Source organism: Zingiber officinale, chromosome 6A (assembly GCF_018446385.1).
Source record: "Zingiber officinale cultivar Zhangliang chromosome 6A, Zo_v1.1, whole genome shotgun sequence".
NCBI classification, from domain to species: domain Eukaryota; kingdom Viridiplantae; phylum Streptophyta; class Magnoliopsida; order Zingiberales; family Zingiberaceae; genus Zingiber; species Zingiber officinale.
In genome coordinates, this window is record NC_055997.1 from 1363252 (window position 1) to 1380174 (window position 16923).

Consider the following 16923-nt stretch of genomic DNA (forward strand, 5'->3'; position numbering starts at 1 on the left):
AGTGTGATAGACAACAATAACAATTTTAAATTGTTGTCTTTTAAATTATTATCTTTTAATACCAATATATCAGATTTCAATTTAAATATATAATAAAAAATCATAATCAAGAAAGAATATTCCCCACATCAATATCATTCAAAATGTTACTTATACAAGAATTACAATCACAAAAGAAAAAACATGTCTCATATTCAAATAAAATTTATCCCAATACAAATAAACAAATAAACTCCATTTGTAACTAATGAACAATAGTCAAAAGACTAGAAACTTGTGATGGTGGTTCATGTCATGTAGGATTTCACTTAATTATTGTCAACCCAAATCCCATCACAATCTTCAACTTGTAGGATTTCATTGGAATCCTCTTTCCAGCTTGCTGATTCTTTCATGCCAAGTTTTTCCAATATTGTTGATCATTAGTTCAATAATAAATCTAGTCTTCCCCATACCAGCTCCATCAAAAAGTCCAATCTTTCTACCCCTTTGATAAGGCACTAGGAGATCAACAACCTAATGATATTAAAAGAAATACATTATTATATGTATGAAAAAACTTGTTCTGAAAAAATAATAAACACACATATGTTTTTACAACAGTTACCTGAATAAGTACATCATACAAAAGGTATTAGTTGTGAGATGAGTTATTTGAATGCTTGCATGGCTGCACAAGTAGAAGTCAAATTCAGTAGGACGACCTATCTTAGAATCGACAACAGTCTCTGGAATTTCAAGGATGGAATGCTCCATTGAGAAAACAAGGTTTAAAAAAATATACAAAATAGAATTATCTTGAAAATGATGCATCCATGCTATCAACTAAACTAACTAGGCAATATGTTTCCACTCTTATCAACAAATTAGTGGTCACCGTGATTGTTAGCAAATAGTATAGTGTGATGACGTTTTTGGACCACCACAAAAGTCACTGGAGGTTGATAGTTTGGTTCTAGAGAGGCACAGGCATGAAATACAAATGGAATGTTGAGTACAAAAACACTGAAACAAGAATCGTAGTATAAATTCTTGGAAAATTTACTTTTCTGATCGCATCTAGTTCATATAGTAGAACTTGATAGAATTGACCCTCACTCACTCCATCCCTGAATGTACAACTTGCTATATTAATCTAAACAATCAAGTATTTTTTAAGTTTTCCAAAGATTCATACCTGTAGAATATAATCCGTTGAGGCTTTTATCTAGTAGCCTTTTTGAAGGAAATAAGTAGCTCCCTGGATATTGCATGATAGATGTTCTACTTAGGCAGGTAAATTGGAAAAGAAAACCAACATTCTATTTAAAACTGATTTTAGATTGTATTTCATACTTTATCATGCCACCAGTAAGAGTTCCTTGCTGAGAATCTTGCCAGACCTTAAACATATCTTTAATTAATTCTTGATGGGCCTAAGCACAGACCAATCCAGCATATTTTGTCACCTCGAGCCAGTCTTAAGACGCAACAACCTGACAAAATAAATATAATCAAGATAGTAAGGATACATCAAGGCAACTATACATAGAGCAAGAAATGAAGATTGGCAAAATTACTTACAACTGCGATAGAAGGGCTAGAATCTTCCCCAGGATGAGGATGTATTACGTCAGCACCAAATATTATAGTTGGTTGGTCGCTAACAAGAGGAATGCGCCTTGACAATGCATCGACAAGAATTGTGTCCCTTCCTCCAACCTATGAATTAAGCCTTAGTAACACAAAGCAAAACAAGAAAAATAGATCCACCTTCCACGTACTCACCTTTCCATTGATCTAGAGGCCAACATTGGCAAGGTACTGTTTACTCATCCTGAAAACATGCTTTGTCAAACAACATTATGAAACTAAACCAAGGCAGTCTCACATATCTACTTTTGATCACCTGTAATAACTATGACATATAATAATAAAGTGAACAAGGAAAGGAAAAAAGTTAAAGCTAAAAGGTTCAGCCAATTGATATTTATCAACAAACAAAAATATTAAGTCGTGCACAACACTTCGCTGTGAGACAATAAAGAAGTAAACAGAAATTATATACGTAGACAATTTCTCTAATTTAATCCTAGACCACTAAAAGAAGTAAACAAAATTATATACGTAGTCGAATGAACAAGTCACGTTCTTGCATTAAAGAAAATGTTATCTTTCACATAATCAAATAAAACAGATGCAATGTGTTGACGATTGTTGCTCGTGAAACTTAGAAGCAAGGAAAGGCCTAGTCAAAAGAGAGCAAGGAGTCATGATCAAAGAGCACCGAACCAGACGAAAGCTTATTGTGCGCATTCTGAAATGCATTTGATATCTTAGGTAGTTCAACCCAGCGGACTGTTCTAGCAGCATTTTCCATTCGCTCGAAAGGATCCTCTATCTGTAAAGTTGAAAGATCATCAATTAGCTATAGACTGCAAGTAATCATTCCAAGAAATTTCAGCAGAAACATTAACAATCTTACAATCAGGGGCAGCGATCTACAAAAACGATGGCTTTTTTGTCGTCCTTCCTATGTCGAGATGTTATAATCTAAACCAAAAGTTCTAATATATAAAAACTGCACATACAGATTAAAGACACAAATACCGAGATAAGTTGTTGTACCACCCAAAACAAGCAGTATAATTGTTAAATTGTTGTTATATGGATATCAAAGATATTTAAAAAGTCATCAATTTGCTAAATCTCATCAGAGTCAACCATACACAAGCATAAATTTAGAGTGAATTGAATCTAATGACATTTTTAATTTATTGGCTAAATACCAATTGACATCAAGCTTCATTATACTAGGACCCTTATCTTTTGGCAAGATTGTCATAGAAAATATACAATATATCTCTGAGGTCCAAAAAATGGTTGGAAAAGAAAAATATAACCTAACCCAACATGAACAGGAAAATTATATCAACCACAATACACAAAAAATTAATTCACACTTATGCATGAGTTGTATGTGACAGCAATGAAGACAGACCTGACTTTGGATCAAAGAAACTTCTTCTTCGTCCATGATGGTTTTCCATTTTTCAACAAGCAGATTTCAACCTTGCATTGCAAAATTGTGGCAGAAAGATTCCAAAATAACCAAGAAGCATAGCAGAAAGAAGATATTACAAAGTTTTCAGAAAAGTTCAGATTACAAACCTCTTGATCACCCAAAAGATCATATATTGTTGGTTCAACAGACTTCCCAAGGTATATGATCTAAACAAAGGCAGTAAAAGTAATGCATCAAAATCTTTGATCAAACAACACTATATTATCTTCTGGAAGCTTACTGAATCATGATCACATTCAAGAAAAATGTCATGGACATTTATGAAGTCCATAGAGCTTGGTCCATTGTAGAAAGTTGCCTTCCGAGACACACTGGTAACTGCGACTGCTTCTTTGTCCACAAACCTTGACATCAGGATGGCATGTGAGGCCTGCTATATGGATACATCGGGTAGGGATTATGTCGCGGAGGATGAAACTGCTTCAGCCCTGGAACGTTGGTTCGTTTGGCGGCAACCTGAAACAAAGCATTCATCTTGTTGTTAGAAAAACCAACATTGATGTTAATAAGAATTTAAAAGTGTGCTGGTAAGAAAAATACTTGAGATTAAACAGACAAACCTTGATTGGACGACCATGAAGCTCAGACTCATGCAACCGAAAGGCTTCTTGGATTGCCTCAACTTCCAAGAATTCGACATAAGCAAAACCCTTTGGCTGACCGTTTCTGTCAATGAGAATGGTGACTCTGTTAACAGTACCACACGACTGAAAATGTTGTTGAACCTCTTCAGGGGTGCAAGCATAATCAACCTATAGTTCAATAGAAATATCAACATGAGTATCAATCTAGCAGTGGCTTTCCCAACTCAAGATGTTGCTACTAAATCACTTGCTGTTAGAGGTTTCAGAAGAGTTCTATATGTATAAAACATAACAATCATTGACAAATAGTTACAGTGTGACTGTTGATGCTAAGAATAAGAAACCAAAATTCTCTAATAGAAGACAACAACCCTATCCAATTCGGAACAAGTATCAAACAAAAGATAGCCTTAGCATAGACTATATATTACAAAATTCTAATAAGGTGCAAGTCGAGAATCCTCAGTAACTTGGGCATCTATATATATATATATATATATATATATATATATATATATATATATATATATATATATATATATATATATATATATATATATATATATTTCAAATAATTCTTTGTTTTAAATAATCTTTTTCCCTTTTTTTTTCTTTGGTAATTTTTTCAAGTATAAGCTAACGGTAACTGGAGTTCAATGTTACTCTGTACAATCTTATAGGACATAACTTTTGTATGGATCTACTATAAAGACGAATTGAAGATGTCTGGTACAAGGACAATAATACCAAATTTTAATCTTTGAACCACTTAAATTCAACCAAACCATAACAATATTACTACAAATTATCAAACTTCTAATGAGCACAAACATAGTTTTGAGAACTTAAATATTATAGTAGGCACTCTTTGCATGTACCACATTTAAGTAATATGGCACCAAAAAAGAAAAAGAGGGAAGGTAAATCAAAGCATTAATATGCCAAATAATACCAGAATCTAACATCCACAGCAACATCATTACAGTTTGAAGTAGTGTATCTAAATAGAGGTCCCTAAGACAACATTTGTAGATATAGGAAAAATATTCAATAACCTGAAAAATAAACATTGTGAATTTAACTAATTTGATTAGTCCATAGAATTATGGATAAATAAGGCTCAAGTGTCCACTAAGAAACAATCCAAGATATAGAAGACAACAATATCAAATTATATGCAAATATCATGTGATGCCCACAGTAAACCAGTAGCAACAATTAGATAATAGAGAACTAAAAGCACAAACACAATCATATAACAAATACAGCTGAAAAACTCATATTGCCAACAAATATCGAGCAGGAATAAGCCTCTTCTTTGCTTGATTGATTTGTTACAGGTCCACTAGGCTCTATATAATGCAGAAGACAATTGGTCTAAGACTTTTCAGAAAAAAAAAAGAAACAGAAACAAAATCTTAGACCTAGAAAGAAAAACTGGACTACATCATTTAACCAACCAAAAAAACCAAAATGCAATATAAATACTTCCTTACTGCCATGCTATACTAGAAAGATACAATGTTGAGATATATCAGGAAGAAAGTGAATCACGAGTACGAGCACTAGTATAAAGAGGTTTAACACATGGAACTTGAGTCCCACATCAGAGGCCCCAGCAAGGCAATGGTGTCCAAGTTGAGCACTTTAGCAACCCCATCTTCTGCAAGCAATGCATAGCACTGGGATCGGACGCCTAGGCCCATGGGCTTGTCTGACAGATCCAACTCTACCCCGAGTGCCAAGGTGAACTCCCTGTTTCCGTCGGAGAGCAGCAAAACCTCATCCCTAATGTTGAGATCCTTCTTCTAGGCATGCATCACGAAAGCGTCATTGACCGAGATGCAAGCAATGGTGTCCACGCCTTGGCATGCAGCTCCCCATCCTTTTCCACAAATCTAGGGAGGTGCTTCTGCGAGCACGTCGGCGTGAAGGCCTCGGGACGATGAAGAAGATGGCTTTCTTGCTCTTGGTGAGATCAGAGATGGTGACGGTCTGGAGCTCCCCATCGGAGCCGAAGTAGGAGACGTTGGCGTCAAGAAGATTGTCTCCGACGGAGATGGTGGTTGTGACGGCAGGGGCGGAAGCGGAAGAGGTGGGGGAAGAGGGAGGACCTACGAGTGTGCAGTCAGAGGTGTGGAGTGGTAGTGGAAACGGAGCGGTGGAAGCGGACGACGGAAGGGAGGAGGCGGGGCAAAGAAAAGGCGACGGGTTTAGGGCTTGGAGAGGAAAGGAGAAGGGGCGGCGGGTGGGTTTGCCACTACGGTCTATGGGTTAGCTGAAGGGAGGCCAGGCGACCTATTTTCGGTGGTTCGCCGGTGTGAAGAGATCGTAGGTTGGATCGAGAAGGTAAAGGGATGGAATACGGCGGCAAAAAATTTCAGGGAGAGGGAAAGAAAAAACGCCGCGACAAAAAATGGCGAAGGGGGAAAAAGCGGCGAAAGAAGGGCACATAGACAACAGTTTTAAAAAACTGTTGTCGTAGCTTTTAAAAACCGTTGTCGTAACCCCAAAAAAACATAAATAGACAACGGTTTTTAAAAACTGTTGTCATAGGCCAAAAAAATTACTAAAAGACAACGGTTTTTGTTAAAACCGTTGTTAAAAGTCAAAAAGATAATGATTTGGTATAAAACCATTGTCGTTTGAGTGTTGTTGAATGAGGTTTTTCTTGTAGTGAAGCTTTCCGGAGAACTTTGAAAAAGGGCGCCGCTTTATCCGCTGATCGGGAGATAAATTGGGACAGGGCTGTTATCCGGGCGACCAGCTTCTGAGCCTCCTTCAGATTCTGGGGAGCGTTCATGTCCTGTAGTGCTCGAACATTCTCCAGGTTGGCTTCGATTCCTCGCTCAGTGATGAGATAACCTAAGAACTTCCCTCCTTTAGCTCCAAATAGACACTTCAAGGGATTTAGTTTCAACCCGTATTGTCGCAGGGTGTCACGGGTCTCCTCTACATCAGTTGTCAAATTCGCAGCCAAGGCAGACTTGATGAGTATATCATCTACAAAGACTTCTACATTGCGCCCGACCTGCTCTCGAAAGATTTTGTCCATCATCCGTTGGTATGTGGCGCCAGCATTCTTGAGCCCGAAGGGCATGACAGTATAACAGAAAGTACCATCAGTCATAATGAAACTGACCTTTTCTTGATCTTCCACAGCCAAGGGGATTTGATGGTACCCCTGATATGCGTCCAGCATATAGGTTCTTTCGCAGCGCGCAATTGAATCTACCAGCTGATTAATTCGGGGCAGGAGATAACAATCTTTAGGACTGGCTCGGTTGAGATCTTGAAAATCTATGCAGACCCTCCACTTATTATTGGGTTTTGCTACCAAGACTACATTGGAAAGCCAAGGCGGGAATTGTACTTCTCGAACATGTCCTGCTTTCCTGAGCTGGTCCACTTCAGCTCTGATAATTTTATTCTGGTCGGTCGAGAAATTTCTCTTCTTTTGCTTTACAAGCCCGACATCTGGCAGGAGATGCAACTTGTGCTTCTCCACTTCAGGCTTGACCCCTGATAATTCTTCGGTGGACCAAGCAAAGACATCTCTGTTGCGGGTCAGACACTGGATCAGTTCTTCTTTGAGCTTAGGAGGTAAGTCACCCACTACCCGAGTAAGACTCTCTGGCCATTCAGGATAGAGCTGGACTTCCTCCCAGGGAATGGGCTCTTCGGCTATAGGTAGGGGTTCTTCTTGGATGGCATGCACAACCCCGTCTTGAGTCCTCTGTGCTTTGCGAGCCTCCACTTTGACCATGTCAATGTAGCATCATCGAGATACCCTCTGCTCCCCCCGAACTTCCCCGACATGCTCACCGACCGAGAATTTGATTTTCTGACGAAATGTAGAAATCGTCGCCCGGAATTCATACAAGGCCGGTCGACCCAAAATGACGTTGTAAGAAGAGGGCGAGTCAACTACAAGGAAGGTGCTCCTCCTGGTTCTGACCAATGGCTCGCTTCCCAAGGATATGGCCAGTTTGATCTGACCCATGGGCCTTACTTCATTACCAGTAAAGTCATATAGAGAAGTGGCCACCGGCTCGAGCTCACTGGTGTCAATCTGCATTTCTTCAAAAGCCGACCTGAACATGACATTTACAGAGCTTCCAGTATCTACGAAGACTCTGGCCACTCGGTTGTTAGCTATAATAGCTTTGATGATGAGGGCATCATCATGGGGCAGCTCCAGTCCTTCAAGATCTTGCGGTCCGAAGCTGATGATAGGGCCAGCAGCCTGCTCTTGGCTACACCCTACAGCATGGATCTCCCACTGGCGCTCATGAGACTTGCGTCCCCGACCTGAATCTCCATTAGTGGGACCTCCGGAAATCATGCCTATGTCTCTGATGGCCGCGTTGCCCCGATTTTTGGCCTCACAGGCTTCTCCTGGTTCTCCAGTGCGCCCTAGTTGTTGCATGCTTGGCCCCTCCTGCTCGGTCCGGGGTCGGTTAGTCTGCCCTGCCGCATTGCACCGCTCTTCCATCATTCACTGGACCTGAGGAGCCAACTCAGGGGGTGGAAGGCCCAGCTCGGCAGTGCGCCGAGAATCGCGGGCGAATTGGAAGCAATCGTTGGTGGCGTGCGTATGGGACCGATGGTATGTGCAATAGCGCGATCCCTAAGGTCCAGGTCGAGGGATCTGAACTGCAGCTACATGTGGTACTGGTCGGGCGTCCTGACCAGGGTGGAAAGTCGGTCGGGCGTCCCTAGAACGTGGGAGAGGCTGAGCAGGCAGTTGAGGCGCTCTTCTCTCCGGTCTATTAGTAGCGGGAGGTGGCTTGTCCGCCTTCCTTCGCGTCGCCTGCGCTTCCTCCACATTTATGTAGCTGGCCGCCTTCTCCAGCATCTCATCGAAATTCCTTACGGGATTTCTGATGAGGTCTTTGAAGAATTCTCCCTCGGTCAGCCCGTGGGAGAAGACACTCATAAGTATTTCAGATGTGGCCGAGGGAATGTCTTGGGCCACTTGATTAAAACTCTTGATGTAGCTTCTCAACGACTCAGTAGACCCTTGCTTGAGAGTGAACAAGTAGTGGTCAGTTTTCTGGTACTACCTGCTACTGGCGAAATGACGCAGGAAAGCAATCTTAAAGTCGGAGAAGCAGGTGATGGACCCGTGCGGCAGTCCATCAAACCATTTTTGGGCAGAGCCCGAAAGAGTGTTTAAGAACACGTGACATTTAACGACGTTGCTGTATTGGTGTAGTAGGGCTACGTTCCTGAACTTGTGGAGATGGTCTTCAGGATCTTTACTGCCATCGTATTCCCTGACAGCAGAGGGTCGGTACCCTTTGGGTAGCATCTCCTCTAAGATTTTGGAAGAGAAGGGCACTTTCTCTTCTGGTTCTGACCGGCGTTCGTCGTGCGGGATGATAGCCTTCTCCTTCTTTGAATCTTTAGGCAACGAACTTTCAGCCACAGAAACTTGGGGTTGCTCCTTATGGCTATAATATCCAGGCTTGGGTTGATAGTAACCCTGGCCCGACTCCCTGTAGAAGGCAGGAGGAAATTCCAGAAGTTGTTTCCTCTTAGAGCCTCGATTAGAGGCGTGAGTCGGCTTTTTAGAAGCTTCAGGTAACTTTTTTGGTCGAGTGGCAGTCGTTTGCTGTTTTTCCGAGGCCGCCCGCTTTTTGGCCTCCTTGAAGAGCTCATATTCTCCCGCAGTCATGGTTACGTTGATTCGTCTTGAGTCCTCCATCGTCACGTTCCGAAACAGGTAGTTGTGTTCCCATAGACGGTGCCAAATTTGATCCCGTCTGGAAGTTGAGTCGGACAGAGGCGGGCAGTGCTGGAATCGGTGTTGACGGAAAGTCGTCGCGAAGCCTGGTCGATCTGGCACCTGCAAGAAGGGCTCACACGGGCGGATGACAGAGGTGATGATGATGACGATAAAGCAAGGACTCTGCGCACACTCAGACGAGCCCACGAGTCGTTAGAGACCAGAAACCAGGGAAAAAGTCCCCGGGTCAGGCCTTCCGACACTCAAGTCAGGTACTTTTTTCCCAGAAAACACAGAGAAAGGACGGAAAGTAAGAGACAAGTATGAAATGATGAGTGAGCGTACCTGCGTAAGGGACAAAGCATCCCTTTTTATACTGCGATGGATGCTTCTAGAGTCTAACGAGTGTCAAGGAATGTCGGATGTCAGGCTTTGTCTGGCGATAAATGACATGGTGCGTTCTCCCATAGGACTGGGAAGGAATCAGTGGGCGGTGAGCACCAGACCATAAGCATATTCTCTGATAGGCAGTGATTATTCCCTGACAGGTTGTTACAATTCCCTGACTTACTTGTCGTATAGTGTATGCCTGCCCCGACCTGTTAACCCTAGACTGGGTCCCTATATTTGCCGGCTTCGACCTGTGGGTTTAGACCTACCTTTCCTGACTTGCGTTTGCCGCTTCACAACTCAAGACCTGTGTGTTCATCCCTGTCCTGTGTGACCTATTCTGTGAACTCCCAACCTGCCTTACGCTGTAAGTCGTGACCTGTTAACCTTCAATATGGTTCTGCTTATCCTGAGTCCCGACCTGTATGCATCAGTCTGTTTCCTCTTATCTTGAGTCCCGACCTATATGCGTCAGTCTGCTTCCGCTTATCCTGAGTCCCGACCTGTATGCGTCAGTCTGTTTTTGCTTATCCTGAGTCCTGACCTATATGCGTCAGTCTGCTTCCACTTATCCTGAGTCCCGACCTGTATGCGTCAGTCCGCTTCCACCTATCCTGAGTATCGACTTGTACGCTTTGGTCCATGTGTCCTGCCTAAGCCGTAAGGCTATAAGTCCTGACTTGTATCCTTGGCTGGCCCATCCCGACCTGTACGCTTTTGTCCATGTGCCCTGCACCATAAGGCTATAAGTCCTGACTTGTATCCTTGGTCGGCACATCCCGACCTATACGCTTTTGTCCATTAACCTGTGCTACAAGGCTATAAGTTCTGACCTGTATCCTTGGCTGGTACATCCCGACCTGTACGCTTTTGTCCATTGACCTACACCACAACGCTATAAGTCCTGACCTGTATCCTTGGCTGGCACATCCCGACCTGTACGCTTTTGTCCATTGACCTGCGCCACAAGGCTATAAGTCCTGACCTGTATTCTTGGCTGGCACATCTCGACCTGTACGCTTTGGTCCATGTGTTCTGCGTCCTAACCTGTACGCTTTTATCCATTGACCTTGGATGGTACATTTTGACCTGTACGCTTTTGTCCGTGTGTCCTGCATCCTGACCTGTACGCCATTGACCTTGGAGGGTACATTCCGACCTGTACGCTTTTGTCCGTGTGTCATGCGTCCTGACCTGTACGCCATTGACCTTGGAGGGTACATTCCAACCTGTACGCTTTTGTCCGTGTGTCCTGTGTCCTGACCTATATCCTTGGATGGTACATCTCGACTTGTACGCTTTTGTCCATGTGTCCTGCGTCCTGACCTGTACGCTTTTATCCATTGATCTTGGAGGGTACATTTCGACCTGTACGCTTTTGTCCGTATGTCCTGTGTCCTGACCTGTATCCTTGGCCGGTACATCCCGGCCTGTACGCTTTTATCCATGTGTCCTGCGTCCTGCCCTGTATGTTTTTATCCATTGACCTTGGAGGGTACATTCCGACCTGTACGCTTTTGTCCGTGTGTCCTGCGTCCTGACCTGCACTCCTGCTTCCGAGTTACTACTCGGTGCGCCGATCTATCCTCAGATTTCCACTTATGCTCGACCAGCACCATCTTGTAACTGGGCCCCTTGAACTACACGTAGATCGGATCCTTGACCTCCGCGTAGGCCAGACTTTTGACCCCCACGTAGGCCTGACTTCTGACTGCTAGGTAAGCTTGACTTCTGACCATCACGTGAGCTTGACTTTTGACCATACCGCGGTCTCAACTTCCGACCACATCATCTCTCCGACCTCACGATCATCCACCATATATATATATATATATAACTTTAATTTAAAACAACTTTGAATCCTAGCTTTCCCTTAGAATACAATATTCAAATACATGTTAGTATACTTATATGTTAAAACTAATATAGTATTGACTTTTAAGAATTTTTAAAAAGAAGAAAAATATTTTTTTTCATTTAAAATATAATTTTTACGGTACTTCACGATTGCAAATTATAAAACATTCATATTTAAACTCTTCCGGCCCCTAGCCCCTAGTACAGATTTTTGTTTTGTTTTTTTTTTTTGGTTTTTATATTTTAGAGTAATTTTAATTCAAGTTGATGACCAAAACACTTGGAAATCCAAAATCAAAGCTAGAATTATACTCTCGCTTCTAGTACATTTATCATTTTTTTTTTATGAATTAGACTATTTTTAATCAAAGTCAATGACTAAAACTCTTCCTAAATTAAAAATTTATTAAAATCAAATAGTTACATTTAGCTAATGTTTCTTATCCAACTGTTATTTTATATTTAGGGCGTGATTGCCCTGTTTCTTACCCAATTGTTATTTTGTGACTAGGGCATAAATGGATTAAATGTTTTTGAATAACTTTAATATTCGACTAAGTATATATATATATATATATAATATCATAATATCAATTAATTAAATAACTTTAAATAATTAGTTAAATTAACCAAACAAATTTATATAGATATGTGTTAATTTCTTAATATTCATAAATATATTTAAGGACAATATTCATCAATCAATTCTTAAATAAATAAATAAAATTTAAAACAAATAGATAAGTTTAGATCATGAAAACTAAATAACGGATCAAAATAAATTTAACATATAAACATTTTAAATAATCAAGCACATTTGAATTGATAATAACTAAAAGGAACCAAACTCAATTAAACTTAATCAAACATAAACATAAATTTATTTGAAAAAAATCAAATCAAACTTAAACAATCAATCATTTAGATAATCTGATTAATTTTAAATTCGTCATTTTGACTTACTTATTTTGATTAAATAAATTTAAATACCATATCAATAACGGAAGCCCTAAACTATATAAATTTGTTTGGTTAATTTAACTATTTATGTAAAGTTATTATATATATATTTGATGTGGTGATTAGGAGTGACCCACTCTGCTGTCACGGTGGAGGTCAAAGTCAAGATGATCAACACGTGCGCGGTGTTGGCCGGTCGGGCGAGTCATACGTCGATCAGAGATTAAGAGCAGACCCACCGTCTTCGACACGGAGTAATCAAACTGACGCTCAAGGGACGCGCAATTGTCGGACTGAGCTATTGCTCCGCTCGGCCTAGCAGCAGACTTAACATCAGTCGAGCACGTGGATAGTGGAGCTCCGGCCGAGCGACTATCCCGCTCGGCCCGGCAACAGACAACACTTGGACAGAGGGGCTCCGACCGAGCGGCTATCCCGCTCGGCGCTACAGTGGATAGGACAACAGAGTTCCGACCGGGTAGCCATTCCGCTTGGCTAAGCAATAGACACAGCAGGCTATCTTTGGATATCCTTTTGGGAGTCAATGACGCTGACAGGCGGCGTGGTCAAACAGAGGATCATACGGCGGAAGCTTCTACTGTCACTTCAGTGATATGCTCGACCGGTTAAGGTATTGTGTCAGAGACACTTTACTGACATATCTTTTCAAGGAAAGACTTGAGATGCGTGCTCGCCTTGGGAAGCGTGCACGCGCACTCTCGGAGCTCTATATAAAAGGGGGAATCCATATGAGTAGCAATAGATAAAAGAATCCGGATAGAGTTAAGCATGACTACCGCGAAAATGTTTCCTCGTAATCGATTCCCTCTTTCTGAGTATACCCCTTCGCAACAAGTCTCGCTTTAAAGGTTTCCACCTTCCCGTCTATTCCTCTTTTCCTTTTGTAGACCTATTTACATCCAATGACTTTTACATCATTTGGTGGTTCTACAAGCTCCCAGACCTGATTAGAATGCATAGATTCTATTTTAGAGTTCATTGCACTTTGCCAAGATGTTGTATCTTTATCTTGGAGTGCTACATCATATGTCCAGGGATCAACTTCATGTTCACCAGGGATCAAGTCTGAAGACTCTTCCAAAAACATGAATCTATCAGGTTGCCTAACAACCCTCTCACTACGACGAGACACTACCTGTAATTGTGCATCATTTGTGACACGTGTTGCAGTTACTTGTGGTATCTCATCTTGTATCGTTGGTACTAAAGTAGAAGTGTTCTCTTTTATTTCCTCAAGAATAATTTTACTCATAGGCTTGTGGTTCATTACATAGTCCTCTTCTAAAAAACGGGCATTGGTGCTAACAATGACTTTCTGATCTTTAGGACTATAAAACAAACCACCTTTCGTTCCTCTAGGATATCCCACGAATAAACGAACTTCTGTACGTGATTCCAACTTATCAGCGTCTCCCTTCAGTACATGTGCTGGACTACCCCAAATCCGAATATGTTTCGAACTAGGCTTATGCCCATTCTACAATTTTGTGTGAGTAGAGGGTACTGACTTAGAAGGTACCAAGTTCAGAATGTACGCCGCAGTTTCCAGAGCATATGCCCAAAACGAATTTGGTAATTCTGAATAACTCATCATTGATCTAACCATTTCCATAAGAGTCCTATTCCTTCGTTCTGCCACACCATTCTGTTGGGGGTATAACAGGTTCGATCTAAATCCGACCCGTTTATATATATATTTATCTGGACCCGACCTGAAATGACCAATAATCCAAATTCAATCCGAATCCGACTCGATCCACAATGAAACACTTATAAAAATATATTAATCTTAACTCGAACTTAACTCAAACCCGACCCAAAAAGACCCATTTTATTAAAATATGCTTATTTTTAATCCGAATTCAACTAGAATCTGACATGAATTCGGTCAAAAAATATTTATAAATGGATTTGCGAGTTGTAATCGGGCCATTTCATATTAGCCCAAACTTGACCCGACCCAAATTTAATAAGATATGACCCTAACTTGATTTTTTTCTTGTTCGATTCGGATTATATTTTTATGTATACACACGAATCTGATACGCTATGCAACACTACAGTATATGACTGTGCACGTCATGCAGCGTATCAAGCTTTTTTTTTTTTTTTTTAATTTAGTTTTTTAAACTTTCTACCCCTATGATTTAGACTTCTCAAATCCTTAGAGTTCAGACTTCTCAAATGGATTATAGTATTAAATTAAAAGAAAAATTAAAAAAAAATAAATTTAGGTATTTACGAGTATAATAATATGTTTACGGAGTATAGTAATGTATTTGAGATTTATATTAAAAAAAATTAAAAATTTTATCTATAGATTTGAAGTTTTCCAATTGAGTTATAATATTTAGTCAAAAGAAAAATTATAAATGAAAAAAAATAAAGTATGGGATATAATAATATCTTTAGGATTTATATTTGAAGAAATATTATTTTTAAAAAATTAAAAAAAATAGGCATTTATGGGTATAGTAATGTATTTGAGATTTTTATTTAAAAATTTTTCCTTCAGACTTCCCGAGTTATAATGTTCAATCAAAAGAATTTTTTTAAAAAAAAAATTAATATTTACGGAGTATAATAATGTATTTATGGGATATAATAGTATATTTACGATTTATATTTAAAGAAATATTATTTTTTTAAAATGAAAAATAAAAAAAATAAAAAAATAACAAGGAGGCGCTATCCTGGGTGTGTACAGTGCGATATGTATATAGTATTATTCTAAATCTACTGTCATCATATTATAATAGCAAAGTTGGCCTAGTTTTAACTTAATTAGCTGGCTTAATCAAAATTAATGTCTTTCTAATAGTAATTTTTTTCTAAATAAAATAGCACAACTTGACTTCTTATTATTTTAGAGCTAGCTTGTTGTATTAAAATAATACGACTTGACCAAGTACAATAATACAATTTGAGTTTTTGTTTTATTCAAACTTCTTGTATTAAAATAATAGAACTTGACTTGATATTTATTTATTAATTAATTATAACTCGGATACTCTGATGCTAATTAAAAAAACACAAATATTATAAATGAATCATTTTAATCGGGTCAGATTCAACTTATAAATCATTTTAGATTAGATTTGGATCAAATATAAATAAATAGATCGAATTTGAATAATTTAATTTAAAATATTAATTAGATCAGATACAGATTTTAATGTTCAATCCGATCTGTATTGTCATCGCTATTGCATCGAATAGGTGACGCGATTTCCTTTACTTTTATGGCTTTTATTCTTCGATGCATTCCACTGAGTTTTCATTCTTCTACCAAATTTAACTTCATTTTGTTTCTTATACTTAATTCCACCTCACAAAAACAGAACTTTAGATACTGATTTTTTTAAGACCGAAATAAAATTTATTTCAGATTTATAAATGAAGACAAATTTACTATGAAAATACTAATTACATATAAACTTTTAAAATTCAATGAAAGAATATAAAATAAAATTGATATGAAATTATAAATAAATTTTTATAAATAAATATAAAAACAAATTATAAACCGAATTTAAAACAGTATAATTTTCATCATAAAATTTGTTAAAATTTTAATAAAAGTTTAAAATGAAAATAAAGTAGAGACGGATTTATTATAAAATTATTAATCTGTTTTTTTTAATAAAATATAATATTTTAAAATAAATATAAAACAAAATTTAAACCAAATTTGATTTGGAAAATTAATCGTTGGTTCATAAAAATATAATAATTGAAAAGAATTTTAAAAATAAATTTGAGATAAAATTATATATAAAATTTATAAACAAAAAATACACATGAATTATAAAATAAAAGATAGTATGATTTTTTGTAAAAAAAATCATTTAAAATTTAATTAAAATTTGAGATTGAAAATCTATTTCAGATTTGTATAAATTAGAAATAAATATTTTTTTTCGCTCTCTCATCGTTGATTGAAAAAATTTTATATTGGTTTCACCTAGTAATATTAGTTTCTTTAAAAACAGGGTTGGATTGTTCGATTCTACCAATTGACTCCTAAATATATTACTATAATCTATAAACACATTACTATATCCGTAAATATCTAAATTTATTTATTTTTCTTCTAATTAAATATTATAATCTAATTGTAAAATCTGAATCTAAAGGAATTTGGAAGTCTAAATTATAAGGGTAGAAAGTTTTAAAAAACTAATTTTTTTTTAAAAAAAACCTCATAAGCTGCGCGACGCTACAATATCAGATTCGTGTATATATGTATATATAATTCGACCAAATCAAATGAATAAATTTTCACTTATTTATTTTCCTTCCTTCAAGGTAAACAC

At 38.4% G+C, this 16923-nt stretch overlaps 1 protein-coding gene and 1 long non-coding RNA gene across 2 annotated transcripts; both read right to left on the minus strand.

Moving 5' to 3' along the window:
* Nucleotides 1-2987: 2987 nt before the first annotated feature.
* On the minus strand, nucleotides 2988-3403 carry LOC121993650. Its single transcript, XR_006115347.1, has 3 exons — nucleotides 3285-3403; nucleotides 3151-3210; nucleotides 2988-3051 (listed from the first exon to the last, which is right to left on the minus strand). It is a non-coding gene; the product is annotated as an uncharacterized LOC121993650 (long non-coding RNA).
* A 4023-nt stretch (nucleotides 3404-7426) lies between these two features.
* On the minus strand, nucleotides 7427-8143 carry LOC121993657. Its single transcript, XM_042548020.1, has one exon. It carries the CDS (start codon nucleotides 8141-8143, stop codon nucleotides 7427-7429), a length of 717 nt encoding a protein of 238 aa, XP_042403954.1.
* Between the last annotated feature and the right edge of the window lie 8780 nt (nucleotides 8144-16923).